The 15,000-nt window shown below is 48.3% G+C and overlaps 2 protein-coding genes and 1 long non-coding RNA gene across 4 annotated transcripts in view; 1 reads left to right on the top strand and 2 right to left on the bottom strand.

Moving 5' to 3' along the window:
* The window catches only part of LOC142903504 (uncharacterized), a 59,098-nt gene that overhangs the window by 37,406 nt on the left and 6,692 nt on the right, over positions 1-15,000 (bottom strand). The window lies entirely within an intron of this gene.
* On the bottom strand, positions 1,540-9,154 carry LOC142903506 (coagulation factor XIII A chain-like). Its single transcript, XM_076049179.1, has 16 exons — positions 8,767-9,154; positions 8,111-8,363; positions 7,380-7,634; positions 6,805-6,923; positions 6,594-6,701; positions 6,265-6,439; positions 5,774-5,909; positions 5,389-5,492; positions 5,065-5,153; positions 4,669-4,819; positions 4,148-4,260; positions 3,393-3,558; positions 3,113-3,267; positions 2,464-2,600; positions 2,240-2,345; positions 1,540-1,898 (listed from the first exon to the last, which is right to left on the bottom strand). The coding sequence occupies exons 1-16, from the start codon at positions 8,812-8,814 to the stop codon at positions 1,863-1,865; spliced, it is 2,151 nt and encodes a 716-aa protein (XP_075905294.1). The 5' UTR covers positions 8,815-9,154; the 3' UTR covers positions 1,540-1,862.
* nrn1a (neuritin 1a) overlaps positions 13,275-15,000 on the top strand; it is a 4,716-nt gene continuing 2,990 nt past the window's right edge. Inside the window, exon 1 of the mRNA XM_076049172.1 lies at positions 13,275-13,529. Within this exon, the coding sequence (XP_075905287.1) occupies positions 13,475-13,529 (55 nt within the window). The 5' untranslated portion in view covers positions 13,275-13,474. The remainder of the gene's footprint in view (positions 13,530-15,000) is intronic.

Here is a 15,000-nt window from a genome sequence, read left to right as displayed (position 1 = left end):
TTTACGACGGCCGTCGACTTGTTGGCTTGTTGGAGCAGCAGCACCTTCAGACCTTCAGACCTGACCATCAACAAGCGCCCGGTCATTTTGTATTTCCCTCCGACCAAATGAAAAGAGGTTTGACGTACGGCTCTCACAGTCGAGTTCATACGTTCTTCCTGAGTTGTGATGCATTGAAGCGAGAAGAGGGGAGATAAAAAGAAAGAAAAAGGAGAGAACGAGTGAATAAATAAAGAAACTTTGAATCTGTTTCTGCATCAGTGCTGGAAAAACCAGTAGGACCAGTGATGTTATTTATCGAGCTGAAACCATGGAGCCGTTGCTGAGGAGCTAACAGTGGAGAACAAAAGGGTGGATTCATCCATTCATCCCAGTGCCCTGGAGGAGGAGGAGGAGGAGGAGGATAGTAGGTGGAGGAGAAGGAAGAGGAAGAGGGGGAGGAGGACGATAGCAGGAGGAGAAGGAGGAGGAGGGGGAGGAGAAACAGTAGTAGGAGGAGAAGGAGGACAGGGGTAGGAGGATAGGAGGAGGAGAAACAGCAGGAGGGGGAGGAGGAGGATAGGTGGGAGAGGAAGAGAAGATGGGGAGGGAGAGGAGTAGGGGAGGGGATAGAGGGAGGAGGAGGGGGAGACATTGGGACTGAGGAGTCAGGACGCTCCTCCTGGCCTCCGTCCTCATGATGCTTCAAAGCCTCGGAATCAGCCATGAAGACGGGGGAGGAGTCATGATGGAGGGAGATGGAGGAGGGGGAGGAGGTGGGGAGGAGGAGGAGAAAAACCGGTTTCCAGCAGTGAGGGATGATTTGTAGGTAACAGTTGTTTGCGTTGCAGCCTGAGGCCTGACTGCTCGCTCACCCCCTCCTCTCTCTCTCTCTCTCTCTCTCTCTCTCTCTCTCACACACACACACAAAGTTTGGACTCTCCCCCTGCTGGTGGACTGTGATACTCCACGTCAACAGGTCCGTGGAGATGCTGCTGCTGCTGTTTTTCGACCCGAGGGCCACTGGGACCAGTCAGGGAAACAGGAAGTGGAGCCCTGTTTGTCAGCAATGTTTGTAGTCCGTCCCATCACGCGTTCAAAGAACAAACAGCCGACGAGTCTGGACGTCTACTGACATCACCAAGGGGGCGACAAGGCGTGGTAGGCACAGTTAGCAGGAGGCTGCTAACGGGTGAAAGTTGTGCAACGCATCCAGTGTGAGTGTCTGGCGAGGCCTGATGACTGGATGATGGGCAGGTGTACTGATGGACAGGTGTGCTGGCTGACGACGAGGGAAGCAACAACGAGACTCTGGCACGTCACCGCACAGTTCCAGCAGCAGCGGCAGAGGAGCTGAGAAAGTCTGTCTGCGAGCGCCCTCAAGCGGCCTCACTCTGGAACTGCGACAGGAACTTTCAGAAAATAGCTTCCTCATTTTCTGAAGTGACGAGCAAAGGAAGGGACACACACACCAGGTGGATGATGGCGACTCTGTTCTCACTGCTTCAGGTGTGTGTGTGTGTGTGTGTGTGTATTGGACACAATCAACGGGAGCCCCAGTTGTCTTTCACGATGCTTTATTGTTAGTCAAGGAGGGGTCAGCATTAGTCAGCGCGGAGGGAGATGACGACCAATCAGAGCCCCCTCAGCTGGAGTACATTTCTCATTAACATCAGAATCAATAATTGAATAATGATTATAATTATTATTAATTAGAATAATAATTATTTTATATTTATTTTGAATCATTTGGTTGATAATAATAATTCTTATTCTTTGGATAATTAAGATTCAAAGAAAAAAAATGAAGAATCAGTCGGGAGGTCACACGATCCATTGATTGGTGCAAAGCGGGGGGGTGAGGGGCGTGGCCACAGGTGTCCTCAGGAATCGATGTCGAACTCTTGGGCCCCAGACGCCTGTGGGACGGGCGTGCAGAGATATTTTACGGCATTATTTCACAGCGAAACACTGTATTGAGAATTTATTGTGAAATCACTATTTTACTGTATTATTTCAGAGCAAAATATTGTGTCTATTTCCTTTGAAAACGCCATGTAGACCTACTTCTGTATTAACACAATAAATAACTGCACAAAGTTCAAGTAAAGAGGGTAATTACTGTCAAAACAGACATTCAACTACTGCAAATGACAACGACATACAACTACGACATTGCAATACGTGGAGTTGGTGACGTGAGTGGAGTGAGCAGAATGAGTGATGTGAGTGGAGTGAGTGGAGTGGGCGTGGCCCTCACCTCGTACACATTCTGCAGGATGACCTTGCCGATGAAGGTGTAGTGGCCCAACTTGCTGGGCCTCACCTGGATCATCTGGCTGATCGACTGCTCCATCTCAACCGTACTGGATGATACACACACACACACACACACACACACACACACACACACACACAAAAGAGTGTCATGCTGGGCTCATTGTTGCCCCCTGCTGGCAGAACAATAGACAGACCACTCCGTACTCGTGGTGGATGATGAGGGCGTGGTCCATGTCCGTTCCCGAGATGGCCAGGTCGACGTCCGTCAGAATGTCGCCAGAGTCGTTTTTGTAGGTCACCGTCACCGTCACCAGTCCATTGATGTGGCGGTCACCAGACACCTACCACAGGAGGAAGAAGACAAGAAGGAGGAGGAGGAGAAGGAGGAGCAAGAGGAGGAAGAAGACAAGAAGGAGGAAGAAGAGGAGGAGGAGAAGGAGGAGCAAGAAGACAAGAAGGAGGAAGAGGAGGAGGAGGAGGAGGAGCAAGAAGAGGAAGAAGACAAGAAGGAGGAAGAGGAGGAGGAGGAGGGGGAGGAGGAAGAAGACAAGAAGGAGGAAGAAGAGGAGGAGGAGAAGGAGGAGCAAGAAGACAAGAAGGAGGAAGAGGAGGAGGAGGAGGAGAAGATTTGATTTACAACCACAATTTTATTACACACACACGAAAAATAAATAAATTCATGAATTAATACAACATTTAATCTTTCAGAATATCTAAAAAAAAAAAAGAATCATCATTTAAAATCACACGCAGAATGCATTAATGTAGCACAAGATGAAGGAGAGGAAGAAGAAAGCGTGTGTGTGTGTGTGTGTGTGTGCGTGTGCGTGTGCGTGTGCGCGTGCGTGCTCACCACCACGGTGGGTGCGTGCAGCTTGAGCTCGATCAGCTTGATCTCAGTCACGAGCCGCGTGTCAACCTCTCCAATGATGGACACCTGCAGGGTGTGGACGCCGAAGATGTGTTGGCGGAAGTCCTCGAAATTCAGCATGTAGAGGAACTGCCAGGCTGCACACACACACACACACACACACACACACACACAGGTCTCAAAAGTGTGAAGACAAGACAACAGACAATAAAAGTGAGTGGTGTTGGCCCCCTGCTGGTGGCGGGAGTGTGTGCTTCCTCACCCTCGTTGACCTTGACCTCGGTGTCGATGTCCTGGTGGTAGAAGGGTTTGTCCGAGACGCCGGTGTAGTACTCAGTTGCCACATCCAGGCGACCATGGAACTGTCTGTCCGACCTGGTCAGGTTCTGAATGTTCACCATCATCTCGATGTTTTGACCCCGGTACACCTGTGGGTGGGGCGGTGTTAACGAGGGTGGAATGGAGAGCTCCCCCCCCGGAGGCGGGGGGTGGTGAATGCAAGATGTTGGCAGCGACTGGAACTATGGATGTATTCGGATAAGAACAATAAGACAATATGGAGGCGCGGTGATCCCCTAGTGGCCACTCGAGGTACTGCAGAATCCGTGTCAACGCTCTTTCTGATTGGCCAACGCGTGCTGATCACATGATGTAACGTTACAGAGGCATAATGGGAAGTGGCGATGCCACTGCTGGAGCCAAAATGTAAAACTTAGACAAAGTCTCAGGCCAACAAAGACATTGAATTTCCCCTGCCAGATAGAGCAGAGCATTCTGGGATTTGTAGTATTAGTGGTACATGTGCTGGATAATAGCGACGGGCTAACAGCTCTATCAGTGATTTTGCATTGCCTCGAGGACCAAATGTAGTTAAACTGCAGACCAAATTTGGCCTGCGGGCCAGAGTTTGACCCCTATGGTCTATGTCAGGGTCAAAGTCACCTGAGAAGCTCCATTGGAAAAATGAGATTTGGCCTGCTATGTAGTGGCCCCTAGGGGGCCGTGTGGAGCGCTCACCTCATTGACATGGATGTTGACCCTGAGGGGTTCCTCCTCTTCGATGACGGTGTGGTCCCGCATCATGCCACGGGCCTCTGCGAGGTCCAACGCGTTCTGGTTCTCCTCCGTACCTGCAGTCACAAGCAGACTGGGATCAGAGGGCTGTCTATCTATCTATCTATCTATCTATCTATCTGTCTGTCTGTCTGTCTGTCTGTCTGTCTGTCTATCTATCGAGTGTCAGATGTATCGGCAGGTTGACTTGTTCAGGCAGGAAGTCGGTGATGTGAAAACATGGTGGACACGGTTGATTTTCATCATAATACACAATTTAGCTTATTGGCTTCAACACTGTTCAGTTCGGCTGTCAAATAATAAAACAGATGTCATTTTAAATCTGAAACTAGAATGAACAATACGCATGTGTACTTTAAATAAATACAGCAGTTGGCTTTTTGTTATTTTTCTTTTTTTTGTTGCACATGTGCGTGCTTGTGTGTACATGTGTGTGTGTGTGTGTGTGTGTGTGTGTGTGTTACCTTCGCAGTACTTGTACGTGTTAGTGATGTCCATCAGGTTATGTGAGCCCACGGCCTTGGTGCAGATCAACTTGCCAACGTGGGTCTTGTCCACCTTGAACACCGTGTACTCTCCGTCCTCATACCTGTGGTGGACCACGTCACTGTTCACCTGGAGGGACATCACATGACCACACAGTCGTCAGGGTTGACGCCTCCGGTGGACGCTACAATGACATAGCTTTGGCAAACAACATGCTAGTCGAGGCTAGGCTAGGCTAGGGCTGAGCTAGCTCCAGGGTTACTTGGGGTTTATTCAGGTGCAAAGCACACGAGCGTGGCCGGCTCATGCTACGACAGCTTTGTCACTCATTGGCCAGCAGAGGGCGGCGGCTGTGGCACGTCATGCTAACTGACCTCGGCGATGATGAACTTGGTGTCGTAGCCGTAACTGACTTCGCCAGTCTTGATGGCGGTGAGAGAGGCAGGGCCGCACCGGTACCGTCCTGCCCAGGAGTAATAAAAAAAAGAAATGATAATAATGTTGATAAAAATAATAACAATATCAATAACAATAATAATAATAATAACAATAATAATCATAATAATAATAATAATAGTCCTTCTACTCCTACTCCTACTACTACTACTACAAAAAATAATAATAATGATAAACAGGGAGCTGCGCCCGTCGACATGCAGCCCAGGCCCAGGCAAAGGTGGGCTGGCTTGGCTGCTCACCTTCGCTGGTCTCCTGCGGCGTGGCGTCCACCGCCTGCCACCCTGAGAATCGAGGAGGCAGGTCCACACGCTTTATGTACACCTCGTTCCAGCAGTGGTAGTTCCTGCAGGCACACGGACAGACAGACAGGCCAACAGATAGACATGTAGACAGACAAGCAGACAGACAGACACACACACACACAGGCGGGAAGTCAATCGGACAGACAAGCAGACAGACAGACAGGCAGGCAGTCAGACAGACAGACGGACAGACAGATAAGCAGACAGACAGGTGGGCAGACAGGCAGATAGATAAGCAGACAGACAGAACCGCTCTTAGCTGGACGTGGTGTGCTAATGAGTTTTGCAATGGGGCTGTGGCGCAGCGAGCACTCAAACCGACCATATGGAGTCCAAGGTGTTGATGTTGTCAATTACGTTGCCCCGGAAGAGCAGGTCCACCCTCAGGTTGCCTGTGTTATCGTGGGCAGAGCTGAAGTTGGTGATGGTTCTGGACGCAATGCCCAAGCATCGCAGAACTGCAGCAGGAGAAAAACCACCAGCAGTTTTTTTTTGTTGAAGGTCTAGTGTGTAAATTTGGCCTTATTTATGATTTTTATATTGGTTAAAGCTTCATAGACTGCCCATAAATACATTATTAAAAGTGTATACTAGCAGAACAAAAACAGTAGGTAGAGGTAGTAAGCAAGTAAGAGAAGAAGAAGAAGAAGAAGAAGAAGAAGAAGAAGAAGAAGAAGAAGAAGAAGAAGAAGAAGAAGAAGTTTGGGTGTGCAGAGCCACCGTAGTTCACTGGCCAACTCGGGAGAGTCTGAAACAGAGAAGGTTCAAACATCTAATGTGGCAGACAGTTGGGTGTTTGAGGGCGTGGCTTACAGGTGGTGAAGACCCCAGCAAACACCCAGCACTGGGCGAAGGACACTGGGTTCCCCGTGCTGGCGTATTTTTTGAGGATTTCTACGCTGCCCGTCCATTTGGTTGGAGCGATACCCTGTGAGTAGTCATCGCTCCAGTTCCCCTGCATCACGCCGTTGTCATCCTGGGAGTTGAGCTGAGGGGCAGAAGGTGTCGCAGGGCAGTGAGCTCCAGACCTGTTCAGTCCAGGTCAGTCCAGTCTCTTTCCGTCTTCCGGATCAACACTTTGCCTGTTAAAAACAAACTAAAAAACGAGGCAGGGGAAGGTGCAAACAGGAAGTGGTCCTCACCGCGGCCGAGGCCTTGCGGATCACACAGGTGAGGTTCCCGCGGGCCTTAATGGGCATTTGCGCCGCGTCCAGGATGTAGATGCAGGCGTCCAGGATGCCCTTTTCAAACTGGGGCATCGTGAGAGAGGGGGTGGAAAGGGGTGTGGGGGGGGGGGGGGTGAGTGTTTGTGCGTGAGTGCGCATGTGAGCATGCACTGGAGTGTGCCCTCACCTGTCCGTACAGCCAGTTGCGGTGCAAAATGGAGTTCTCCGTGCCTTGAAAGATTATACCTGAGTCATTCAGGACGTACTCCTGCAGGTCCTGCTCTCTGGGGTAGTAGGCACCGTCCTCTGAACACACACACACACACACGCACACGCACACGCACACACACACACACACACACACACACGCACATGCACACACACACACACACACACACACACACACACACGCACGCACGCACACACACACACGCACACACACGCACACACATGCACATGCACGCAAATGCAGTGTCAGAAACATTACTTTGCATCTGTTACAAATTACAAATCTGCAAATGTGTTACAATTCCATTGGCAGAAAGGCTTCACTTTGGTTCAGAGCCGAGTTCAACCCGACGCCAGACTTATTATTATTATCATTATTATTATTATTATTATTATTATTATTATTATTATTATTATTATCATTATTATCATTATTATTGTTACTATAGCAGAAAAAGGTTTGGTTGGACAACTTATATTTCCTCTTCAGACGGTCAAACGTGAGTGAGTTCCCCCCCCCCACCACCGTCCCACCTTTGCACCAGGGGTTGAACAGCACGTAGATGTCGGTGGCGTCGTTGCGCCTGCTGCGCACCGTGTGCCCACCGGTGTTGACCACCACGTAGCAGCGGTACTTCCCCATGATGGCCCACGGACTGGGACGCACCGCCAGCTCCAGTTGCGACCCGTACTGCTGCACCGCCTCCCCCGTCCAGCCACTCTTCGACGGCCTGTGCCAGCCGAACGACACCGTCACCCGGGTGTCGTCCACTGGGTTGGGGTTGGAGCCTGTGGGTCAGAGGGGTCAGCAGTCAGGGGTCACACACAGAGAAAAGAGGAGAAGAAGAAGGAGAAGAAGAAGGAGAAGAAGGAGAAGGCCTTTTTTTTTATCCCACGTTAAAACGAGTGCAAAGAGAGTGAATTAAAAAAATAGAAAAATAAAATATGTATGCAACTTATTTACATAACAAGTTAGTGTGAAAAAAAAAAGACAAATGAGTGTTTATTGCACTTTAGTGCCTGGATGTAACAGAGAGAGAGAGAGGAAAAGAGAGAGGGAGAGAGAGAGGCCTTGAGGTCTCTGTGCTCTCAACAAGCCTTCCTCAGTGGAAGGATACTCTCTATCTATCTATCATATATCTACAGTGTCTTTTAATTGAGTTTTTGTTGTTTTTCTCAAAGACAAATAGCTGTACTTTGACAAAAAAGAACCGACAGAAAAGCGAATACTTTTCGCCTCCTGCTGACTGTGCGTTCACACTGACCGATGAGGAACTCCAGGCGGACGTCGTCGCTGGCGACGTCCTGGCTGAAGGTCACCAGGATCCTGAAGTGCTGGCCGCGCCGCACCACCAGCTTGTTGATGTTGTAGGCCAAGGTCCGGTGCTCCATCATATTCACTGTCTTCAGCATGTCCATGTGCTCCACCCACAGTGTGCCGGGCACAAACGACCGGGGCGTGGCCCCCTCCAGGGGCTCGGGGTAGTCGTCCACCTCGATCAGGTTGGTTTTCGCCACCTAGTGGGCAAGAGGTACAACTGCGTGTCATCGTTGGGGGAGATATAAACAAACAGTTCAGTCCAGACCAGTTCAGTCCAGCTCAGACCAGTCCAGCCAAGTCCAGACCTGTTCATTTCAGCCAAAGCTAGTCCAGTTCACACCAGTTCAATCCAGTCCAGTTCAGTTAAGACTAGTCTAGCAAAGATATAATTCAGACCAGTTTAATCCAGTTTCTTTGTGTCTTCCAGATCGACACTTTGACATGCGTCTAAACGAGCCGCAATCAGATCAAACAAACGAAAGATCGACGGGACGCAAAAACTACAACTGCGTGTCATTGTGGGAAACAAACAACCAGACAAAAGGCGAGTGAGTCGGGAGGAAAAAGGGAGGTGAGGGTGTGAGGGTGCGTGTCCAGTACCGGATTTTGGAAGCGCCTGCTAAAGAGCCTCGCGTGTTGGTCAGCCATGATGGTCGGGAGATGTTCCACAGTGAAGAACAGCAGAGGAAAGATCTGACAGCACTGGGCCCTGGAGGCACAGAGAGGAGAGTGCAGTCAGCAGGAGTGAGTGTGTGTGTGTGTGTGTGTGTGTGTGTGTGTGTGTGTGTGTGTGTGTGTGTGTGTGTGTATACCGATAGATGGTACTTTACTCGTCCTCGTAAAATACCACAACACCGATACCAGTTGTACTCGTATGTATATGACAGTATTGTGTTAAATGTGTGTTTGTACTGCAGTAAACTTGTTCAAGAGAAACAGGTTGAGGAATGTTGTTCAAATAACACAACAACATCATCATTAAAAAAATCAAAGTAACTCCAGAGTGTGTAGCGGCCTCATCGAGTACTCAGTCGGTATCAGTGAGTAATGCAAATACTCGTACTCGGAGTGTGTGTGTGTGTGTGTGTGTGTGTGTGTGTGTGCTCACCGCTCACCTGCAGGGTGTGTGTCCAGTCTCTGATGATCAGTTCAGAGGATGAGTGGGATCATCCTCAGCACCACTTTATATACACACTCTACTTCCTCTTTGTCCTTCAGCCCACACACACACACACACACACACACACACACACACACACACACGCACACACGCACACACACGCGCGCGCGCGCACACACACACACACACACACACACTCACTGATGATTTGCAAAAGAAGAAGTGCGAAGGAGTGAGTGACATCATGTGTTTATCAGATTGTTTATATGTGAATTCCCGGAGTTTATCGACAAAAAATATTTGGTGGCATGAAAACAAAGAAATTTGCAATTCGTTCTTTTTTTCAGAGACTGAAGAGATGATTTGAGATGTGAGAGTGTGCAGCGGAGTGGAGCGCTGCCTTGATGCCTTCATCTTGATGGAAACAATGTCGCCCTTTGCTGATGAGGCCGTTTGCCGGGCAGGAAGTCCCTCTGTGAGGTCGCCCTGACACACCACTGCTGATTGGTCAGGTGGTCAGGGCAATCCACTTCCTGTTTCTGCGGCTCGGCCTGTTCGTGGAGCCGCCGCCGGACAGGAAAGCAGAGAGATGGAGGCCAGCAGGGCCAGTCTAGACCGGTTCAGTCCAGTTGAGACCGGTCCAGTCCACTATAGATCAGTTGAGTTCAGTCCAGCTCAGACAAGTTCAGGTCTGTTCACTCCAGTTCAGTTCAGGCCAGTCGAGTTCAGTTTAGTCCATATCAGTCCAATTCAGAACAGTTCAGACCAGTTGAAGTCAGTTCAGTTCAGACCAGTCCAGTCCAGTTTAGACCAGACCAGTTCAGTCCAGTTTAGACCGGACAAGTTAAGACCAGTCGAGTCCAGTTTAGACCAGTTTAGACCAGTTGAAGTCAGTTCAGACCAGTCCAGTCCAGTTTAGACCAGTTTAGACCAGTTGAAGTCAGTTCAGACCAGTCCAGTCCAGTTTAGACCAGACAAGTTAAGACCAGTCGAGTCCAGTTTAGACCAGACCAGTTCGGTCCAGTTCATTGCAGTTCATTCCAGTCCAGACTATTTTGGACAGACACAGAGCCAAAGTATGGATGTCATGGTTCTGGTATTGATCTTTGCAGAGAACGAAAATGATCAGTTTCATTTTCTTCGTAACACCGGTCTGAGAGAGAGATAGAGAGAGAGAGAGAGAGAGAGAGAGAGAGAGAGAGGGGGAGAGAGAGAGAGAGAGAGAGAGAGAGAGCGAGAGAGAGCCTTCAATAAAGCGTTCAATTGATTTCTTTTTCTTTTTTTTGCAATTTGCCCCCTCAGCCAGCAGGTCAGTGTGAGCCTTTTGACCTGCTGCTGCTGCTGTTCCGTCAACATGGAGGGGGAAGTGAGAGAGAGCAGAGGAGGAGGAGGTCACCCTGCCCTGCTGCTGCTGCTGCTGCTGCTGCTCCTGCTGCTGTTACTATTGCTGCTGCTTCTGCTGCTACTACTGCTGTTGCTGTTACTGCTGCTGCTGCTGCTGCGGTTACTGCTGCTGCTACCGCTGTTATTACTGCTGCTGCTACTGTTACTACTCCGGTTACTACTGATGCTGCTGCTACTACTGCTATTGCTGTTGCTACTGATGCTGCTGCTGCTGCTGCTGCTGCTACTACTGCTGTTACTACTCCGGTTACTACTGCTGCTGCTGCTGCTACTGCTGTTGCTACTGCTGCTGATACTGTTACTACTGATGCGGCTACTGTTACTACTGCTCTTACTACTCCAGTTACTACTGCTATTGCTGTTGCTACTGCTGCTGCTACTGTTACTACTGCTGTGGCTGCTGTTACTGCTGCTGCTGCTGCTACTGTTACTACTGCTCTTACTACTCCGGTTACTGCTGCTGTTACTGCTGCTGCTGCTACTGCTGTTACTATGACTGCTGCTGTTACTACTGCTCTTACTACTCCGGTTACTGCTGCTGCTGCTGTTACCTCCTGCAGGCCCACAGCACGTCTCAGCTTCATCATCACGTATGGTTAAACTCGGCCTCGCAGTTGCCACCACCACCATCATGTTTTAAATGGTTGATAGACAGCAAATGCGGCTGAGGGAGCAGAGGTCAAAGGTCACAATTTGTCAAGGGTAAAAAAAAAGAAAACAAAAAGGATTTGATGCTTAAAGCGACAGGATGGTTTGAAGGATGACAGATTCACCATGTGAAGACGTGAGTTTCGCGTGACCAATGTGTTACACACAAACGTACACACAAACACACCAACGCGCATACACTGAAAGCACTGAAGCGCTGCTGTTCAGATTTACACCAGCAGGTGGCAATGCAGGCAAACAAACGGACTACCACCAACGGAGCGGAAGCCTCCGTGTGTGTGTGTGCGGTGTGCGTGCGGTGTGTGTTTGTGTCTCTGCATCGACCACTGACCGCTGATGAGCGAGGCTGCACTTCACTCAGTGACCAACAGATGGCGCCGAAAAAAAGAAAAAAAGGAAACACCAGACCACCAGACTCCTTTCACGAGGGCCGCGAAATGGGATAGAGTGAAGGTCACGCACGCACACACACACACACACAGACGCACACGCACACACTGTCCGTCTGTTCTTCGGGGAAGCATCAGCGTTGATGTGGAGAGTTCAAGATTCCGCTGACATCAACAGAAAGACACACACACACACACACACACATGTCATTGTGTGTGTGTGTGTGTGTGGAGGTGGGGGGGGGGGGGGGGGGGGTCCCCTAAATCATTCAGAGTCCTTTGAAACTCAACCTGTTCTTTAAAAAAAAACACATTAAAATAAGTAATACAATTAAAAATGAGAATAGATTTTTCTGGACTATAGACTTCTTTTTCTCACCACCACTAATGTATTGAAAAAAATGTGAAATATAAAATATTCCTGATAACAACACTTTCTATAATATTAGTCAAAATTGTCATGATTAGATGATAAAGAAGATTATTTTTGCGACGGTGACAGCAATATTATTAATATCGGTCGTACTATCATGAGGCACAATGACTGACAGTTACTTGTTGACAGCGTTGCTGTATCTAAATATGTGTTTTAAACCGTGTTAACACTAAGAAATGCTGGTGTATTTTTAGAGCATTTAAGTTAATTTTTTCCCCCTATTAAAAACCTTCCTGACAAACTCCCTCTTGAGTTCTGCGCCTCCTGCGGCGCCACAGCGCCACTCAGGCTCGTGGCCGCAGAGCAGCAAGTTATTGCTGTCGTTTTAATGATTTATTTTAATTCTCAATTTTTATTTTTTTTTTGCAACACAATCCTGCAGCCTCTTCGTCAGAGTCCCACTCGCTGCTTGAGCGTTTAAAACACCTTAATGTCATGCTTGTAGCGCTGCTCCTCGGTGCTCCTGCTGGCTGAACACTGGAACTGCAGTCTGAGCCGCTGCTTCGGGTTGAGAACTAAACAAACACAATCTCACCGCTAACGCCTGGAAGAGAGACTGAGCTTTTGTAAATGACCCGTTTTAATTTTTCTTTTTATTATTAATATTATAATAATAATTATTATTATTTTCTAGCACCGCTACGGTTTTCTGATAATTCAAGAAAGGCTAAATTCACGGATGAAGGGGGGAAAAGGCCTTTTCAGCTCGAGCAGCACCGATGGGCGCTCGATTGTTCTCCAGCTGAATAAATTCAAAACAATAAAGACGAGCAATATTATAAAAAAAAATACATGAATTGAAAATATTCTTTAAAGCAACAAATGTGCTTAAAATAAATTAGGCTTTGTGGGGTGATCATCATCATCTTCTTCATCATCTTCTGTTGCTGCTGCTGCTGATGATGATGATTTTCCAGTTTATGCAGAAATAAAAGAGCGGGATAAATAATAAAAGGAGATGAAAAATAAATATAGAAATAAATAATTAGAGAGAAAGGAGGAGAGAGAGGGGGGGAGGGGCTTCCTCTCTCTCTCTCTCTCTCTCTCTCTCTCTCTCTCTCCCCCCAGACGTCAGACAGTGAGGGAGGAGACACGCGGCACCACAGAAGAAGCAGCAGCAGCAGCAGCAGTAGCAGAGGAGGAGGAGGTGGAAGAAGAAGAAGAAGAAGAAGAAGGAGAAGAAGAAGAAAAAGAAGGAGTCCGAGCAGGAGCAGCAGGAGCAGTACCGGATGTAGCCCCCCTCCTTCACCTCCCTCCACCCCCCGCCCCCCGGACTGAGGAGCATCGAGGATGGGAGTCAGCTGCTCCTCCAGATGCCTCGCGCTCTTTGCCGCGCTGCACACAGGTGAGGACCCCCCCCAGCCCCCTCTCTCATCCTCAGGACCCCCACTTCCGGTTCCACGCTGCTCCAATGAATGAAATAATCCCATTGATCTGAAGGGTTTTTTTGTTTTGTTTTTTAAAACGGGAAAATTTTTCAGTTTTAAATGTGACTTTTCCAATTACGGAGGTGTGTGTGTGTGTGTATGTGCACGCGCTGATCAGGGGAATGCCCCCCCCCCTCCACCAACCGACTCAAAGCTGGCAAACGAGTTATTCCACAGCACCTCAGTTCGGCGGCGTTTCCAACGTTTTTTTTTTAATCTTTCGTTTATTCTTAACAATTTAAAGTAAAAAAAAATATATAAAAATTAAAATGAAAAAAAAAACGATCTTAGTTTGTGGTTGTGACCGCCACGCCGCACAGCACCGCAGTGTGCGTGGCCGTGGCGCCGCGAGGAGATGCATGGAGGCGGTGAGTCCGGGGAAGATTCACAGCAGTTTGGGTCTGGTTCGGGTTCTGGTTCTTCAATATTTTTTTTTATTTTTTTTTAATCCGCCATTTACGTCTGCAAGTGGATTCACGCGGCGGAAATCGAACGATTGTTTTTTTTTTTTTTCATTTTGTTTTGCTTTTAAAATGACAAAAATGACAAAAATGACAAAATAAAATAAGGAGAACACGTGTGGCCCGTGTGTGTGTGCGTGCGTGTGTGCGCGCGGTGCGATCAAACGGGCTCCACACACGCAGAAAAAGCCGCCGACCGCCGGGGCTCCGTCTAATTCCTGGCAGCGAGCTGCGTTTTCTCCGCTGTTGCATTGCGCAACCACTCTGTGGAGGTGTTTCAGCGTGCGCTCGTGTGTGTGTGCGTGTGTGTGCGCGTGTGTTTGTGAATTATTCAGCCGCAGAATCCTCCGCGGTGCTTTGTCTTCCAGAGGTTTTTGACGCTCTGATGAAGGTGAAGCACGACGTGCACGAGTGTGCTGTTGCGCGTGCGTGTTGTTGAAAAGGGGGGGGGGGGAATGAGGACGATGTAAAAATACGATAGTTTAAAAAATTAAAAAAGTGTGAACGAACACATTTAATGATGTTTTATTTTATTTCTTTTTATTTTATTTTTTTAAAATACATGAGGGCGCGTGAGCTGTAGTGGAAGCCGATCGATTGATGAGTGTGCGCGCGTGCTCGCTCATTAACGCTGCGGGCTTAAGCTCGTTTCACGCGCCGCTCCAGTTTGGGAGGCTGTTAATAATGCTGGCCTTTGATTGGTTTCCGCTTCCGCAAAAAAATAAAACAAAATAACAAAAAAATAAAAATAAAACACAAACCCCCCCGCCCCCTCCAAAAAAAAACAAAAAAAAAAAAAAGAAAGAAAAAAACACATAAAGAGAAAATAATCGAAATTAAACGAACAAATATAAATTGATGTTTCAAATCTGATTGGTGCTCCGCAACCTCATCACTGTGTGTGTGTGGTTTTGTTATTTTTTAAATA

Source organism: Nelusetta ayraudi, unplaced genomic scaffold, assembly GCF_046127955.1.
Source record: "Nelusetta ayraudi isolate G7.1 ecotype Tasmania unplaced genomic scaffold, CSIRO-AGI_Nayr_v1 ptg000110l, whole genome shotgun sequence".
Classification (NCBI taxonomy): Eukaryota; Metazoa; Chordata; class Actinopteri; order Tetraodontiformes; family Monacanthidae; genus Nelusetta; species Nelusetta ayraudi.
This window is presented reverse-complemented; position numbering and strand designations above follow the sequence as displayed.

Excerpts from the sequence above, each read along its gene's own strand:
- LOC142903506 (XM_076049179.1), bottom strand. The coding sequence starts at position 8,814 with ATGGCTGACCAACACGCGAGGCTCTTTAGCAGGCGCTTCCAAAATCCG. Across the intron at positions 6,440-6,593 it reads TCCGCAAGGCCTCGGCCGCG|CTCAACTCCCAGGATGACAA; the intron begins GTGAGGACCACT and ends TCTGCCCCTCAG. Across the intron at positions 3,559-4,147 it reads TCAACATCCATGTCAATGAG|GTGTACCGGGGTCAAAACAT; the intron begins GTGAGCGCTCCA and ends CCCCACCCACAG.